Source organism: Otolemur garnettii, unplaced genomic scaffold (assembly GCF_000181295.1).
Source record: "Otolemur garnettii isolate 467f Iridium unplaced genomic scaffold, OtoGar3 scaffold00137, whole genome shotgun sequence".
Taxonomy (NCBI): Eukaryota; Metazoa; Chordata; class Mammalia; order Primates; family Galagidae; genus Otolemur; species Otolemur garnettii.
In genome coordinates this window covers 4,442,813-4,461,708 of record NW_003852532.1, presented here as the reverse complement: position 1 = coordinate 4,461,708, position 18,896 = coordinate 4,442,813, and the positions used below count along the sequence as shown (strand labels likewise).

Below are 18,896 nucleotides of genomic sequence, written 5' to 3'. Positions count from 1 at the left end.
ACTTGGTAGGCAGAGGCAAGAGACTTGCTTGAGCCCAGGAGTTGGAGGTTGCTGTGAGCTATGCCACAGCACTCTCCCAGGGGGACGGCTTGAGGCTCTGTCTCAAAAAATAAAATAAAATAAAATAAAATAAAATAAAATAAAATCATAGACTTTAAAGTCAGACAGATTTGTATACAGCTTGGTCACATATTAACTGTAAGTCACTAGGCAGAAAATCTTTTCTTTCTTTTTTGAGACACTGTTTCATTTTGTTTCCCTCAGTAGAGTACAGTGGCTTCACTGCTCACAGCAACCTCAAATTTTGGGGCTCAGGTGATTCTCTTGCTGTAGCCTCCCAAGTAGCCGGCCGGGACTACAGGCGCCTGCCACACCACCCAGCTATTTTTAGAGACAGAGTCTCCCCCAGACTGGTCTGGAACTTAAAAGCTCAGGTGATCCACCCACGTTGGCCACCCAGAGTACTGGGATTACAGGTGTGAGCCACCGTGCCAGCCTTGGCAAAAAAAAAAAAAAAAATCTTAATTGCTTTTAAATTCCACTTTCCTTCATTGTAAAATAGGAAAAATAACTGTGTAAAATGTGTGGCCAATAGTAAATGCACAATTCTAACTATCATCAATTATATTATTTTAAATGCAATTTAAAATTGAAAGCTAAACAGATGATGCACCTACATATGTATCATTTAACATATATGTCAATACCAGTACAATTTTTGGCTGACGAAAACTTACATGCATTTAGACAATTAGTGATTAGTGCAGGCTCTTGTAGCTGACTAGCATCCATTGCCTAAGGAACCTGCACATTGAGAAAGGAGATGCACGAGCCTGCAGAACCTCACGTCTGAAAGCTCGAATGGCTGCCTGGCCTACACATAGACCACTGCAGAGAATGAAAGCCTACTGGCTGGCTCAAAATGTTTGAGCACAAGTTCTGACCACTCTTCAGAAGAATACTAAGCTATGCAGATACAAAGTCAACACTCAGGAAGCTGGGCTTTAAAATAAACAAACAGAGACACCCAGCAGAAGTATCAATAGCCACACACTGAAAAGTTGACAGACATCATCCATTTAGTCAGACCATAAAAATACAAGCAGAAGGCACAGAGAAACTGGAGACTCTGAAAAGTAAACAGTAGCAGACAGGTTAGGAAAGTCCAAAATTCAAAGTACCACCAAACTGGTGATGAGTTTTCCATTTCCTTACTTTGAAATCCTGTGGGCAACAAGAAGGGACCACAAGGGGACAAACATTGTCCCGACAGAAACCCTCTATTCCGGCTCAAGGAACAGAAACAGAACTCTTCATGCTCAGAGTGCAGAAATGTGTCTTCTTTTCTGTTTTCTCACACCCCCGCCCGCAGCAATCCTGAAGTGGCAGCCGGAAGAGCTCATAGGAGCCAAAAATTCTGAGGGATGGGCATTTTCTTCTCTGATCAGTGAAACTGTGGTCCAGGAAACATAGGGCCACACCCCATTGCCTTTTCTACTCTCTGCCTCCTGCCATTAAGCTCCAGACACAGACACAGTCACAGAAGCATATGGCAAAGAAGGTACCTAAAACCACAGCCTTCTGGCCCAGAGGACCAAAACAAGAGTACCCAAAGAACCAGAAAATACCAAAAAGGAGCTTCAGTAAGTGACCCCAGGAAGTTGTTCTGATGGTTGTAAGGGCAGAAGTATCACATAGATCATCATCCCAGTCCCAGATTGAGCACTGGGAAAGATCAGAATTATACTGCAAAAGTTTTGAAAACTGAACTGACACTGGAAACGCAATTCACAGAAAGCAGGTTAGAACTTGCAGTCTAAATTTAACCGTATTAGTAGCCTACTAAAACAAAAATGTCAACATTCTCCATAGAATTTAAACAAGGATCAAGATCTCACAATATTCAAAATTTTGTGGATACGATCTAAATTTATCACATAAATCATCAAAGTATCAATAATATCAATTAATCATGTCAATAAATTATCATATAAGGAATCAAGAAAATTTTAACTCACATGGGAAAAGATAACCAACAGACACCAAGGCTAAAATGACACAATGTTGGTTTTAAATGACAAAGATTTTAAAGCAGCTATTATTAAAATACTCCAACAATCAAAAACACTCTTGAAACCAATGGAAAAGAAAGAATGTCTCTACCAAAAAAAGACACAGAAAAACCAAATGAAAATTTCAAAATTGAAAAACACAATAGTCAAAATAAAAAACTAACTAGACTCAATTATATAATGGAAATGACAGAGGAACATAAAACAACAAAAGGAAACACTCAAACACACAAAAAAGAATTTTTAAAAAATGAACAAAGCCTCAGGGAAGTAATTTTGTGTCAACAACAAAGAAAATTAGCAAGAATAAAAGGAAAATTACATAATAATTTTTAAAAGACGTAACAGTCCAAATTATATATGTACCTAACAACAGAACTTCAAAATACATAAAGCAAAAAGTGACAAAGTCAAACAAGAAATAGAAAAACCCACAATGTAGTGGAGAACAAAATTCAATAGCCAATCATAAAATTCTCCATAAACCAGCGGTTATCAACCTGTGGGTCATGACCCACAGACTTGTATTACAGGCTCATGGCATTAGGAAGGTTGAGAACCACTGCCATAAACTAAGAAGATAATCTCCTCAACGTGACAAAGGTCATCTAGATATCTGTAGATTACCTCATATTTAACAAGAACAACAGAATGCTTTCTCCCAAAAATAAGGATACCGGCAAAGATGTTTACTCTGAATACAGCAGAACCTCTGTAAGTTTGACCTCCCAAGGGACTATAACAAACTAGTCAACATACCAAGGTGGTCAATATAAAAAAAAAAATCACTTTGGCTAGCGCCTGTGGCTCAGTGGGTAGGGCACCAGCCCCATGTACCAAGGGTAGCAGGTTTAAACCCAGCTCCGGCCTAACTGTAACAAAAAACAGCCTGGAGTTGTGGTGGGCACCTGTAGTCCCAGCTACTCGAGAGGCTGAGGCAGGAGAATCGCCTAAGCCCAAGAGCTAGAGGTTGCTGTGAGGTGTGATGTCACAGCACTCTACCCAGGGCGACAAAATGAGACTCTGTCTCTAAAAAAATATATGGAACTAAGACTACTGTACTACTAATAATAAGTACCTGCAGTACTTATTATGTACTGGTCTATGTACCTCCATGTCTGGTCTATGAAAATTAGGTCGACTTCAGGAAATGATCAATCTAGGGAGGCGGTCGACTATGGAGGTTTTACTGTATTCCTATTCTGATATGATACTGGAAGTCTTAGACAATGCAACAGGCAAGAAAAATAAATAGAAGGCACAAAAGTTGGAAAGTTAAGAAATAAAACTGCCCCCATTTGAACATGACATATTATCTATATAAAAATCTCAAGAAGTTATTTTAAAACTACTCCTATAACTAAAATACAAGTTTAGCAAGATCACAGGTACAAAGTCAATGCACAAAAACCCATTTAACTAATAATGTATAACTGGAAACAGAAACTACACAAAACAATACTACTTACAGTAACTCCTCCAAAATTAATAGTATCAATTTTACAAACATGTATAGGAGCAGTATACTAAAAACTAAAAAAAATGAAGATATATCCTATGTTCATGAAGTGAAGACTATAAGAGAGATTTCATTTCTCTCCAAACTGATCTATAAATGTTATGCAAATCTAATCAAAATCTCATCAAGAGTTTTTAATAGAATAGGATGATTCTAAAATGTACGTGAAAGTATAAAGGCAGAGCACAGTGGCTCATTCCTATAATCCCAGCACTTGGGAGGCCGAGGGGTGTGGACTTCCTGAGCTCATGAGTTTGAGACCAGCCTGAACCAGAGCAAGCCCCTGTCTCACTATAGAGGGTGACAAAGTGACACTGTTTCCAAAAAAAAAAAAGAAAAAAAGAAAGTATATTAGCTAACACAAGTTTGAAAAGAAGAATTAGAAGTATTCTATTACCTAATCTAGTAAAATTGACTTTTAGTAGGGGCTTATAAAGTTCTATGAATTCTACCATATGGTAACTACCACCACAATCAGGATACAGAACTCAACTTTACTATATGATAATTTTTAAAAATAGAGAGATATGATGAACTCCCTTTAAAAAGAAATTTAAGAGGACAGAACCTACCCTATAAGCTAAAAATATATCAAATTTCATCTGTCTAGACACATACTATATACATAAAACACATTACCAAGCAAACACTATCTGAGAAAAATATGTCTGTCATTTTAGCAAAAAAGATACATGCACTCAAATGTTTACTGCAGCACAGTTCATAACTGCAAAGATGTGTACTCAATCCAATTGCCTATCCATATGTGAGTGGATTAATGAAATGTGGTATAGGTATACTAAGGAGGCCGACTCAGCCAGTAAAAAAATGGTGAACAACCTGGATGGAACTGGAGACCGATCTGCTAAATGAAGTACTACAAGAATGGAAACACAAACACCACACGTACTCACTATTAAACTGGAACTAATCAATCAACACCCATGTGCAGAGATGGTAGGAAAACTCAATGGAAAGCAAGCAGGTAGCAGAGGAGTCAATTCACATCAAACAGAGAGTATAACACACACTATCCGAGTGATGGGCACACTGCTAACTTTGACTCAAACTGTACAAAAGAAATAGAAATTTATGCAACCAAAACATCCCATAATATTCAAAGATTAAAAAAACAAAACAAAACATGAAACCAGGAATGTTTAAACATACTAAGAGAAGGCCAGTCTGGTGGCTCATGCCTGTAATCCTAGCACTTTGGGAGGCTGAGGGAGGAGGATGATTTGAGCCCAGGAGTTTGAGGTTGTTAATGAGCCTGACCGATGCCACACCACCCTAGCCTAGACAACAGACTGAGTCTCTGTCTCCAAAGAAAGAAAAACAAAAAAGACTAATGGTCACACTTACTCATTACTTGTTTGAGAGAACTTTATGTCACTACCTTATTCTCCACCTACTTAATAACACTAGATAATAACACTGTCTATTATCTATTACAACTGGTAGGTAAAACTTCAGTTTTCACACCACAAAAAACACACTTTTTCTTTAGCACCAAGAGGCTTCTCTAATTTTAGGATCTAATATAGGATAACGTGGTCCTCAGCCTTGGTTACTCACTAAAATCATCTGAAAAGCTTTTCTTTAAAAAAAAAAAAAAAAAACCTGTGCTATTTCCCACCTCAAATTAAATCACAATCTCTGGGGATTTGTTACATAGGTAATTCTTATTTATTCACAAGACTGCAAATCAATGGAGAGTGAAAAGTTACCACCAGAGTTGAGAGCACTATGTTCTCATTTCCCCAGCAGAAGTCACTTCCTACTTTACTCTTCTTATCTAATTAATATCTAAAACTCCCATCTTATTTTAGGTCCCACTGACTTGCCAAATACCTTCACAAAATGTCTCCCTACCTCAAACCTTTCTAACTTCTTTCCTGTTCCCAACCATTCTGGAAGTAATTGCTAAAACTAAACGGTTTTCATAATGTGCCCACCTACTTCTATACCCTTAAGATCCTGCATTATCTCTCTACTCTCAAATCTAAAATCAATCCATGTTGATGAGAGTGTGAGCAAATGAGCACACCATATAATGCTAGTGAGTGTTAGATAGTCAACTGGTAACTAAAAATGTTGTATGTATCAAATACAATATGCATATAAATGCTTATATTTAATATATAAAGATATATAGAGAGACCAAAAAAAAATCCTTTGATCCAATAAACTCCACTTCCAGAAGTTAACCAAGGAAATAACCCGTCAAACAAGCAAAACATATGCAAGTTAATACTCACTGTAACATTATTTATAACTGCAAAAAATTAAGGGAATTTAGAGATCCATCAATATATAAAAGTTAGATATACTATGATTCAATCATACAAGTGAACTTTATATGGTCATTAAAAATAATGAAATGAACCTTACATATAAGCATACAAAGATGTGTACAATGTTTTCCGTTTTTTGAAAGGTAGAAAGCTGGAAAATCCACGAACAGGCGGAAATAACACACTGCTTCACCAATGAGACAAAGAAAAAGTCACCAGGGAACTTCAAGACAAATAAAAACAAAATCACCACACACTGCCTCGGTGCCTGTGGCTCAAGTGGCTAAGGTGCCAGCCACATACACCTAAGGTGGCAGGTTCGAATCCAGCCCGAGCCCGCCAAAACAACAATGACGGCTGCAACCAAAAAATAGCCAGGTGTTGTGGCAGGTGCCTGTGGTCCCAGCTACTTGGGAGGCTGAAGCAGGAGACTTGCTTAAGCCCAGGAGTTGGAGGTTGCTGTGAGCTGTGATGCCACAGCACTCTACCCAGGGGGATAGCTTGAGGCTCTGTCTCAAAAAAAAAAATCACCACACACCAAAATTGACGGGATACTGCCAAAGCAGTGTTAAGAGGGAAGTGTACAGCTGTAACACATATTTTAACACATTAGCTGTCATGTGAGTTGTATTTAACTTACACTGGTTTTGAACTTGTGAAGCATATACAACTCACACATCTCTTCCAATAAAACACTGTGGTCCCAAGGTGGGAGGATGTTACAGCATCAGTCAATGTGTTAAAAAAGAAAGACCTCAAATCAACCACCAACTTTATTCTTTGAAGAACTAGAAAAAGAAGAATTGACAAAATCTAGAGCTCCAAAAAGAAGGAAATAATAAAAGATTAGAGAAGAAATTAATAAAAGAAGGTAGAAAAAAATCAGTAAAACTAAGAATTTTTTAAAAGATCAACAAAAGTAACAAACCCTTCACTAAAATGAGAAAAGAGAAGAATCAAAGAACTAATGAAGAAGGAAAACTTTCAAGCTCATAGTATAAAACCAGCATTACCGTGATACAAAGCCAGATAAAGAAACTGAGAAAAAAGAAAACTACATAATATCCCTTGTGAACCTTGATGCAAAATCTTCAACTAACTAACAAAATCTTCAAAAAACTAACAAACAGAATTCAACAGCCCTTTGAAAGCATTATATCTCATGAAGAAGTGGGCTTACGCCTGGAATTCTAAGGACAGCTCAACATATAAAATGAAATCAATATAATATACTACACTAACAAAATGAAGGACAAAAATCATATGATCATTTCAAATAATGTAGAAAAAGCATTTGAAGCACTCCTTCAGGAAGAAGACGCTCAACAAACCAGAAATAGATGGAAACTACCTCAACATAATAAAGGCTAAATAAGAAAAGCCCAAAGTTAACATCATACTCAATGGTGAAAGACTGGAAGCTTTTCCTGTAAGTCTAGAAACAAGCTTATGCCTGTAATGCCTCTCACCATTTCTACTCAATATTACATTGGAAGTCCCAGCCGGAGAAAGGGCAAAAGAAAAAAATTAAAGCACCCAAACTGAAAAGAAGCAAAATTACTCATGTTCACAGATGGCATGATCTTATATGTAGAAAACCCTAATTATTTCACGAGAAAAGTTTAGAACTAATAAACAATTCAGGACAGTTACAGAATACAAAATCAACACCTAAAAATCATTTTTTCTATTCATTAACAATGAACATTCAGAAAAGGGAATTAAGAAATAATTCCATTCACAACAGCATTAAAAATACCTAGAAATACATTTAACCAAGGAGATAAAAAACTTGTACACTGAAAACTACAAAACATCACTGAAAGAAAGTAAAGACAATGCAAATAGATACTGCATGTTAATGGACTGGAAGCCTCCTTATTAACATGCTACTACTGCCCAAAATAATCTACAGATTCAGTACAACCCCTAACACAATCCTATGGCATAGTTTGCAGAAATTGAAAAAAACATCTTAAAATTCATATAAAATCCCAAAGAGCTGAAACCATTTTGAAACTGAAGAATAAAGTTGGAAGACTCACATTTCCTGATTTCATAACAAATTACCAAGCTGTAGTAATCAAAATCGTGTGATACTGGCATAAACACAGATATACGGACCAATGGAACAGAATACAGCTCAGAAATAAACCCTCGTAGGTATGGCCGGATAATCTCAACAAGAGTGCAAGACCACTCAATATGCGAACAGTCTTCCACAAACGATGTTGGAAAAACTGGACATCCATAGGCAAAAGAATGAAGGCGGACCTTATCTTACAACACATACAAAAACTAACTCCAAATATATTAAAGACCTAAATTTGAGGGCAGCAACCCCACATACCGAGGGTAGTGGGTTCAAACCCAGCCCTGGCCAAACTGCAACAAAAAAGTAGCCAGGAGTTGTGGCAGGTGCCTGTAGTCTCGGGAGGCTGAGGCAAAAGAACCGCCACCTAAGCCTAGGAGTTGGAGGTTGCTGTGAGCAGTGTGATGCCACAGCACTCTACCAAAGGACGATAGAGTAAGACTGTCTCTACAAAAAAAGAAAAAAAGACCTAAATTTCAGACCCCAAATTATAAAGCTTCTGGAAGAAAATATAAGAGAAAAGCTTCATGACATTGAATTTGGCAATAATTTTTTGGATATGACACCAAAAACCCAGACAATAAAAGCAAAAACAGACAAATAGGACTATATCAAATATTAAAACTTGCTGATAGCGGCTTGGCGCCTGTGGCTCAAGTGGCTAAGGCGCCAGCCACATACACCTAAGGTGGCGGGTTTGAATCTAGCCCAGACCTGCCAAACAACAATGATGGCTGCAACCAAAAAATAGCTGGGTGTTGTGGCGGGTGCCTGTGGTCCCAGCTACTTGGGAGGCTGAGGCAGGAGGCTCACTTGAGCCCAGGAGTTGGAGGTTGCTGTGAGCTGTGAAGCCACAACACTCTACCCAGGGAGACAGCTTGAGGCTCTGTCTCAAAAAAAAAAAAAAAAACCAACTTGCTCATAGAAAGACAAAATCAACAGAATGAAAAGGTGACCTACTGAATGAGAAAAGAACTGTAATATCACATATCTGATAAGAAGCTGATATCTACATTAATATAAGAATTATCAGATATAATCACATATAATAGAGTTGATATCCAGATTAACATAAAGAACATCGTATCTCAACATCAAACAAAATCAAATAACCTAATATAAAAATGGGCAAAAGACGTGAATAGATACTTCTCCAAAGATGATACACAAGCACCAACAAGCCTATTAAAAGTGCTCAACATCACTAATCAGAGAAATGTAAATCAAAACCACAAAGTCTCACCTCACACCCATTAGGATGACTACAATGAAGAAAAAAAAAATATACACACACACACATATTGGTGGGGATGTGGAGAAATCAGAACCCTTGTGCACTGTGCTGGAACTACAAAACAGTGCATGGCGGTTCTTCAGAAAATTAAAAATAGAGTTATTATACAGATCTGGCAATCCCATTTCTTTTGGGTATGTACCCAAAGGAATTGAAAGTCGGATTTCAAAGAGATATTGATATTTATACATCCACATTCACAAGCACTATTCCCAATTACCTAGAGACAGAGACAACCCAAATGCCCATCAGAAAGAACAGATAAACAAAATGTGATGTAAACAAAAAATGAAATACCATACAGCTTAAAAAGGAAAGAATTCCTTTTTAAGGTGCGATGGCTCATGCCTATAATCCTAGCTCTCTGGGAGGCTGAGGAGGATGGAATGCCAGAGCTCAGGAGTTCGAGACCAGCCTGAGCAAGAGTGAGACCCTGTATGTAAAACAATAGCCTGGCACTGTGGCTGAGGTAAGAGGATCCCTTGAGCCCAAGACTTTTACATTGCTGGATTGTTGTGAGCTATAATGCCACAGCATTCTACTGAGGGTGATAAGGTGAGACATCAAAAAAAAAAAAAAGGAAGGAATTCCTGTCTCACACTACAACATATAGGGAACTTGACAGCATTTTATTTAGTGAAGTAAGCCAGTCACAAAAGTACAAATACTATATGATTGCACTTGTATGAGGCATCTGAAGCAGTCAAAAGGTGAATTATAAAACTTTATAGCAGCATATAATGTGAAACAATAATCCTGGTTTTGTTTTTAAAGAAAAAAGCAGATAACATTTAAGAGTTTACTACATACCAAGCACTCCAAAAAGTAGGCACTATTATTATAGATACCTCATGGTATAAGTGAGAAAACTGAGGGACAGGTTAACACTTCTAAAAAACAAAGTTTATTAACAGCAAATCCAGGTTTTGAATGGAGGTCCTTTCGAGACAGTATCCTTGTCCTTAACCTGTGCATAATACATATATAAAAGATAAGAAACCAAATTGTTAAGAGCATTTCAGGATGTTAGAATTATGATAGCTTTCACTTTATACACTTCTGTTACAAATTTCTGACAAGATCATGAACTGCGTTTTATAATAAAAAACAAAGATTTTTGCATTTTGAAAAAAATATATTCAGTTGAACAGCAAGGCCTCTATCCCTACTAATGACTGTTTCACTTCCTTCTATTTCCACCCTGGATTCTTCTCTAAAGCAAAGCTAATCTACCGGCTACTACACATGTGACTCCGCTTGCTCCCACTTCTACAAACGCATCCATCCTTTCCCTGGAGAGAATGTGCTAGCTGTCACCTCAGTACACACCTTTTTATTGACTTCATCATTTACTTTATTTACACATAGGTTATATTTAGCAGAATCCCTCCCTTACTTAGCTCTTTCACGCGGACTTTCAGAGCCTATCTTCACTGATACCATTTTTCAGTTATTTACTGTGCTGCCTTGAAAAACTGCCTTGGCTGTTTTGTGTCCTTCACATCAGCAAAGGTCCTTGAAGATGTCACCACCCCTTCTACAGCCAAGGTTATTCCAGTAGAAAGAAGCATACCCAGCACTCAGAGAAGCAGGTTTCTAAAGACCTTCCTGCCAGAGGCCAGGGCTGCTTAGAAACAAGACTGATTCCAGATGTGAGGGAGGCAAAGTGCAAGGTAAATCCGATCTGTCTTGTACCAGAAAGCTAGGAAGCAATCAGAGGCTAACAGAGAAGACTCAAAAGGATATAGAAACCGCTTTAAGGGCAGTACTGCTGACCAAATTTGAGACAATTTGAACACCAAAAAGAAAAAAGTCCAAATGTCCCTAACTGAAAAATGAGAAACTTTTGGAAGTGACCAGTACACACACCATTATTACTTGTGTTCCTTAATAGGAAAATTTTACTACCATTTTTGATGGAACATAGTTTATTTACCAGTTGAAAAAGGAAAAAATTCTTCCTTACGTGGGGGGAAAATCAGCTATAATATGACAGATTGGGTGAGGGAATCACCATTTGGAATATCCACTGAAATAATTAGGCAAGGACCATCAAGGATGCTAAGACCACTGGGAGAAAGACTGCTAAAGAAATGCACATTCTCAAAGTGCCAGAGTATCATCCCACTGACTACATGCTAACTGGGACGTCACCCTTACCAAATTTAATGAGACACAACTAAAAATTTTGCAAATATGCCAAATCTGAAAAAAACTCACCTAAAAAAAACTAAAACTTTTCCAATCACAAAACAGGCGAACAGTATAAGATCACATCTTTTTCCTACAGCCCTTCCATTTCCAAAAAGGTAACTTGAGAGATAGAACTTGCATAACTTTTGATTACCTACCAATCAAATGATGCTTTTTCTCTTTTTACAAGCTCTACTGCAATGTAAGTATTATTTGTACCAAAATGCCACTGACCCCCCCCCCCAAAAAGGCCCTGAAACTAACAACGACCTGCTGAATACTCTGTGAGAACTTTCAGAATAAGGATGTAGAATCAGATTGGAATGGTTCAATGCTGGATTCCTGTACCAGCTCCACCATTATCCTATAATCCTGAGTAAATCAAAATGACTTCAATTTCCAGGAATATGTACTGAAGAAGAGTTAAAGAGCAGCTAAAAAAATTAAAAAGAAACTAAATTCAACCATAAAGTGAATAAATGGCAGTACACCCATAACAGTCTTTATTTATTTATTTATTTTTTAAATAAGAGGAAGGGCTTTATTCACCAGCTGGAGCTCAAATTATAGAAGAATTCCAATGGCCTCACTCCCCATAACAGTCTTTAAAAAGAATAATGTAAATGTAGTCACGACTCAACACTCCCAATATACTGGTTAAGACATAAATGTAGGAAAATTCCTTGAGATTACATATATTAAGGTGCCATTTTTTTAAAAACATAAATGTATATGCACACAAATGAATATAAAAAATTCAAATATGTATGGCTGGGCATGGTGGCTCATACCTGTAATTCTACCATTTTTGGAAGCCAAAGTAGGGGGATTGATTGTTTGAGGCCAGGAGTTTGAGACTAGCCTGGACAACATAGCAAGACCCTGTCTCTACCAAAAAATAAAAATAAAAATAAAAAATAAATTTAAAAAGAATACACAAATATGTACATAATGCACATCAAATATTTCACAGAAATTATTTCTGGGCAATTATTTTAGTTGTAAAACAACTCATAACCCCTCTATACCTTCATCTTATCCTTTTGTTTATAAGATGCTACAACATTTGTACCCAAACTCAACTAACTTATGGCATTATCTAAGGGTAGTCTGAGGTAATATAAGGCCTTAAAAGAAAATTCTCACACTTATAAATAAAAGGCACAATATGACAGTATGTCCAATGATGAAGATGAATTCCAGAAACACTCTGCATTGTCAGGAACTTTGTTACTAAAGGAGAAACAGTTTCAGAGGGCAGGATTCATTTCACAGATGCTGCATATTAGAATGACCACCTCCAACCTAACAAGATGCTCAGCCCTATTTTCTTCCTGAAGATTCAATCACCTTACCCTGCCTCTGCCTCTTTGAAAGAATCTGTTACAGAATGTGTCCAAAATGGTTACAAACAAATAACACTTTTCAAACACTTTTTTTTTTTCCAGACAGAGCCTCAAGCTGTCGCCCTGGGTAGAGTGCTGTAGCATCACAGCTCACAGCAACCCCCAACTCCTGGGCTCAAGCGGTTCTCTTGCTTCCACCTCCCAACTAGCTGGGACTACAGGCACCCGCCACAACGCCCAGCTATTTTTTGGTTGCAGCTGTCATTGTTGTTTGGCGGGCCGGAGCTGGATTCCAATCCACCAGCTCAGGTTAATGTAGCTGGCGACTTATCTGCTTGAGCCACAGGCCCCAGGTCAACACATTTAAGCCTTCCTTAGAACTCATGTTCATAACATCACACATAAGGTTCTTTGCATAATAAAACCATTTCCTGAAAACTATGCTAAGCAGGCATGCTAGCATTCCCCTTCCCTCAACTCCATGAGAAGAATGCTCCATTAGTCCTCTCTTAACAAATTAGAAGATGACTTACCATGATACAGAAGCAAAGATTTATACCCAGGTCTCCTTCCATTTACGCAATGCTTGCTACCTTTTAAATTGTCATACCGACCAACATAAACAGTTACAGATCACTCAGGGACTAAGCTGATCCTTTAACCCAAAGAAAACAGCAAATGCTGTTAAGTTATCACTAATTTAAACAGCAGTTAAAGAACTAAACCCAACTGTAAATTAAGAAATAAATGACAGTACATCTATAATAAAGTATACTATTCAGCCTTTACAAAGAATAACAGAAATGCAGAATTTCTTTGTTCTCCATTGTAAGCCCAATGATCTCTTTCCTTTTTCTTTTTTTATTGTTTGTGATTCATTGCATTTGTTAGGTAAAGTCTCTCTTATAATTGGGTCCCACCCCCAACTCTTTTCTTTCATTTAACGAAGTAGGTGCCTACTGTATGCAAGAAAACATAAAAATGAGTAAAGTGCAGTCTCTATCCTCAAAAAATGCTTACATGCAACTGAAGAAGACATATACAAACTAATAAATAAGAAGGGACACTTCCACCCAGAAATACAATCAAACATCAGGAACTCTTGAAAAAGCTCAATTTTCAAGTAAAACAGGATTTACTCCTTCAACGAACCAAAACTTTTCTTAAAATTAAGCATCTTGGGTAAAAATACTTCTGCCTCCTCAAATATAAAACACAGTGTTCCAATAAAAAGAGCTAACATTTATCTAGTTTACTAATTTGTTAAGTGCTTTACACACTTAGCATTTAATCTTCCTCAAAACCCTGAGGAAGATACTATTTATTATTTTTTTATTTTATTATATATATTTTGAGGCAGGATCTCCCTCTGTCACCCAGGCTTGAATGCAGTAGCATTATCACAACTCACTGCAACCTCAAACTCCTGGGCTCAACAATCCTCCTGCCTCAGCCTCCCAAGTTAGCTGGGACTACAGATGCTCACAACTAGCTAATTTTTGTTTTCTTTTTCTTTTTTTTCTTTTTGTAGAGATGTGGGTCTTGCTATGTTGCTCAGGCTGGTCTTTAATTCCTAGCCTCAAGCAATTCTTCCACCTTGGCCTCCCAGAGTGGTAGGATTACAGGCATGAGCTGCCAAAGCCAGCCACAATAGGTACTATTAGTTGACTCATTTTAAAAAGATATAACTGACAAACAAGAGAAGTTATTTGCCCAAAGTCTCATAGCTAATAAACAATGCTGTCATAATTCAAATGCAGCATTCAACTTCTCTAGTCTACCTTTGGTACATTCGTTCATTAATTTAAACATTTACCAACCACCACCTGCATAAAAAGCACAGTACTAGGAAATGAGGATAGGGCAAGGACAAAGATAAGATAGGTAATTTATGAAATTCATCTTCTGATTGAAAGAAAGACACTCTTCTTTGTTTTCTAACAAATGAGGTAATCACAGATCTATAAAATGTTACAATGGAAATAAGGTGGTATGACAGTAAAATGATTTACTTCTGTTGTGGTGTTATAAAAAGAGAGCTTGCAGTCTTGTTCCCACAGACAAGTTGTTAGCCAGACCGCCAGCCTGGAGATCCCAGGCATGAGGTATAGAGAGAAGACAGATCACTCCTACTGAAAATGATCAGAGAAGTGGCCAGGAAAACCACAGATGTAGAAACTGGCTTAGGACAAGTTGCAGTGACATGACCAAGGTCTCAAGCTAGGACTGAAAGACAGATAACAACTGAAAGCAATGGGAACTCTTTTTTAGGGAATAAGCATAATCAAACTATGGGAATAATTTACAGTTTTATTGTTTTTGCGGGTGTTGGTTTGCAAGATAAGGAATGACAGTAGAGAAATGAATTAAAAAGACAATTACAACTGACTTGGTGAGAAATTTTAAAAACTGACTATAGGAGGTGATAACAGGAATGAAGAAAAAGACACAGCTGTGAGAACCACTCTGGATGTATCTGACTATAGACACAGCAGTGGTACCAGAAATGTACCTGGATAATCCAACATTTACTATGCTCATCCTACAACACAGAAAAAATCCTGCATGTTTTCATAAATACGTACAGCATCTTTCCACAAACCCCAACAATTCAATCTTTTTAGTGAAAATCACCTATGGTTAATAAACATGGTTTTAGAGTACATCTGTTAAATCTTACAGAAATGTTTATATGAATTCACTCATCATTATAAAATACCACCTAATTTTAAATAGTGTAACACATAATTCTACTCAGATGGTATACAATTCCCAAAAGCAAACTATTAGTTTTTTTCAAGTCCAGGTCCCACATAGGCCTCAACAAATTAGAATTTGAAAATTTTAAAGAATCAAAAGGACCCGTACCAGGTTTAGCATGCTGAGTAGTCCCAATGCTATTTTTAGATCAAGCAGCACTTCTCCACGTGCAACTTTTTCCAAATGATAACAAGGTCAAGGATCATATCCTATCCATAAACAAAACCTATTTGACAAAACTAAGACTTCTTACAATGGCTTATCTACAAGCGTTATGACTTTAAGTATTTTATTTATAGGTTTATTTACATATAGTTTAATATACTCATTATTTGAAAATACTTGTATTTATTGTGTTAATAGATCTGCTTTCATTCTTATTTATTTATACATAGCAGTGTTAAAGTGTACTGGCATCCTTTAAAAATAGAAAGACTTACATTTCACACTCTTTGGTAATTTAGGTCTCAGAAGAACCTTGTGAAATACACAAGGAACTCGATCGGCATTCCCTATGTACAGCGTACTCTGGAGCTCAAAAAGATTGAGTAACTAGACTAACTCAAGATCACACAGCAATTGGCAGGGGCAGGGCCCTGACCAGGCCTTCTGACCTTATTCACAGTCTCCTCCCCCAACACAGTACCAATTCAGTCTTGAGATACTGGAATATTCATGTGCCTCTCCTCAACCTGGACAGTAACTAAGAGCCATACTTTTGCTGCCCTGCCATCATTCTGAACCTGGAAATACAGCAACAACACTAGTACTTTTCAGTAAACATAAACACGACAAGCCTCAGTTAGGACCCCATTCCATGCTGGGTTTCCTCCACTGCACAAAACTAAAAGTGCAACTCTCAATGAAGCTGTCCTTTCCACTTAGTGGGAAAGTCAGTAACAGAGCCAGGTGACTCATCCCATTAATTTATGGTTTTCTAAATTAATAATTTTGTTTACCAAAGGAAAAGAATGAATTACACAGACCTCTGTGTACTCTCACCCCCAAAGTTGCTTAAATGTCAAAGCACAGTAGTAAAACACAAAGAAGTGGGACTGCAGCCAGCATTCCTCCTCTCGCGACGTCGGCATTCATCAGGCAACCCACCCTTCAAATCCCGGAGAGCGCGTCGCTTCTACCCCCCAACCCAGCCGGGACCAGAGTGACTAACTCAACCCCGCGGACCGGACGAGAGCCTCAGAACGGAGCCCTGCTGGGAGCTGCAGCCGCGGCGACACGCTACACTGGGGCCGCCCCCTTCCTCGGCGTTGCTACCTGTGCTGGCCAGCCCGCACACCTGGCAGTCCCAGCCCAGGCGGAGGATGTGCGGCGGGAAGCGGCCGCTTTAACGCAGCGCCCTTGGCCGCCGGGCGACCCAGGACAAGTCGCTTCCGCCCCCAGCCCACATGGCGGCAGCCGACTGCGTCCCCGCCCTCGCGAGCGCCCCGGGTCCCAAGGACCCCGGCAGCCCCAGAGGCTGGAGGGGGCGGCCGCGGCGACCTGGGTAAGGGGAGGAGGAAGTGCGGCCGGGGGGAAGAGGAGGAGCGTGTCCCGACTCGCCACAGGGGCGGGAGAGCAGGGGAGCGGTGGGGAGGGGGTCCGCCGGCGGCGACACAGCCGCGAGGGAGCGGACGCCTACCTGCGAGCAGAAGTACGAGCCCTGGATGCCCAGCTTGATGCAGGTGGGACACTGGAGCTTGGCCTCACTGTTGCAGCCGTCTGTTTCGCACACCCGCGTCTCCACAGCCGCCATGCTGCCTGCCTGCTGGAGGAGCGCCTCACTGAGGAAGAGGAGGAGGCGGAGGGAGGGACGGCCGGCTGGAGGGAGGGCAGAGACCGAGCCGAGGGAGGAGCTCGGCCGGCCGCGGGCCCGGGCGCGGAAGGGGGGAGGAGCGCAGGGCGGCCCGGACCACTCTGCGCGCCCACGGCCCCCACCTCCCGCGCGCGCGCGCAGCCGGCGCCCCGCCCCGCGGCCTTCGCCCCGCCCCCCGCCGCTTTCCCAGCTTCTCCCCCGCCTCCCGGCGACTGCGCGCACGTGGGGACCCTGGCGGAGCCCAGCAGGGACCAGTCCTCAGCGGCCGCCGGGTGTCTCCCAGCCACGAGCGCGGCCTGCCGGCGCCGGTGGTAAAGGCCAGGCGGGGTCCGGAGCAGCGGTCCTCTCGCGGCACACTCTGTGCCTGGACAGGCACATACGCAGTTGTCTCCACTGACAGAGATTCCAGAGCCCTGAAAGTCCCCCGTAGCTCAGTCGGATGGAAAGGCCGTTCCACACCTCTGGGTTGATTCGCCTGGCGCCCTTTGGAAAGCAGCTCACTTTTAAAGTTCAGTTTCTCACTGATCAAGTTCGCTCTGGGGACTAAGGGCCATCGCTCATTCACAAAAAGGAGAGCCAGCGAGCTGTCATTAAGGCAGACAGCTGAGATTTGCATCTGCTCCCTCTCGTGCACATTTTTTTTCTTTTTACACACACCACCCCCCCCATTCACAATCTATATGGTAGTAATAGTGACATAACAACTGATATTCAATACAAACAATGTTTTGCATTATCCCAGTTGATTGTTTAAGAGGTAAATAGGGGGAAATCGTGTGAATCCTGAAATGTCAGAGTTGAAACAAGCATTGGAAGTCATTTGTTGCAAACCCTAAGTCTTTTAAACTACATCCCAGATCTTCCATTTTATAACTAGTGGTTGAATACTTCCTCTTAGTAGGGAAGAGAGAGAAAGTAGTATTTTTTTCAGCGTCAACTAAATGCTGTAAACTTTGCTACCTAGTCATATCCTTTTAATACTTCCATATTTAATAAGCTAGAAAAGTGCATATTACAGTAATTTTAATAACTTTGTTTTATTATATAAGCAATACATACAATGTAATAAAACCTAATAAACAAAAAAGAAAAAATCAACAGCCATATGTGTATTTTAATATATATATGTATGCATTGATATACATGTGCACATGTATATATAAAATATTTTTAAATAAAAACTGGACCATTTAGCTGGACATTGTGGCAGGCGCCTGTAGTCCCAGCTACTTGGGAGGCTAAGGCAAGAGAATCGCTTAAGCCCAAGAGTTTGAGGTTGCTGTTTCTAAGATTAGTGTGCTGTGATCTCGTCATTAAGTATACATTTACCACATAATTTTAATAGCTGCATAATATTCTATTGTATGAATAATTTACTGAACCAAACCCACTCATAATAGACATTTGGGCTATTTCTGTTTTATAAACAAAGTTTTAATGAAAATCCTTTAGCTAAAAATTTGCATATATCTTTGGGGGTAGAGGGAGGAGGCAAGGAGGACCTATGGCA

General features: G+C 39.5%; 1 protein-coding gene across 1 annotated transcript in view; it reads right to left on the bottom strand.

The window, feature by feature from the left end:
- Positions 1 to 17,379, bottom strand: part of METAP1 (methionyl aminopeptidase 1) — a 58,287-nt gene extending 40,908 nt beyond the window's left edge. The window contains exon 1 of the mRNA XM_003798499.3: positions 17,213 to 17,379. Within this exon, the coding sequence (XP_003798547.1) occupies positions 17,213 to 17,326 (114 nt within the window). The 5' untranslated portion in view covers positions 17,327 to 17,379. The remainder of the gene's footprint in view (positions 1 to 17,212) is intronic.
- Positions 17,380 to 18,896: the final 1,517 nt, after the last annotated feature.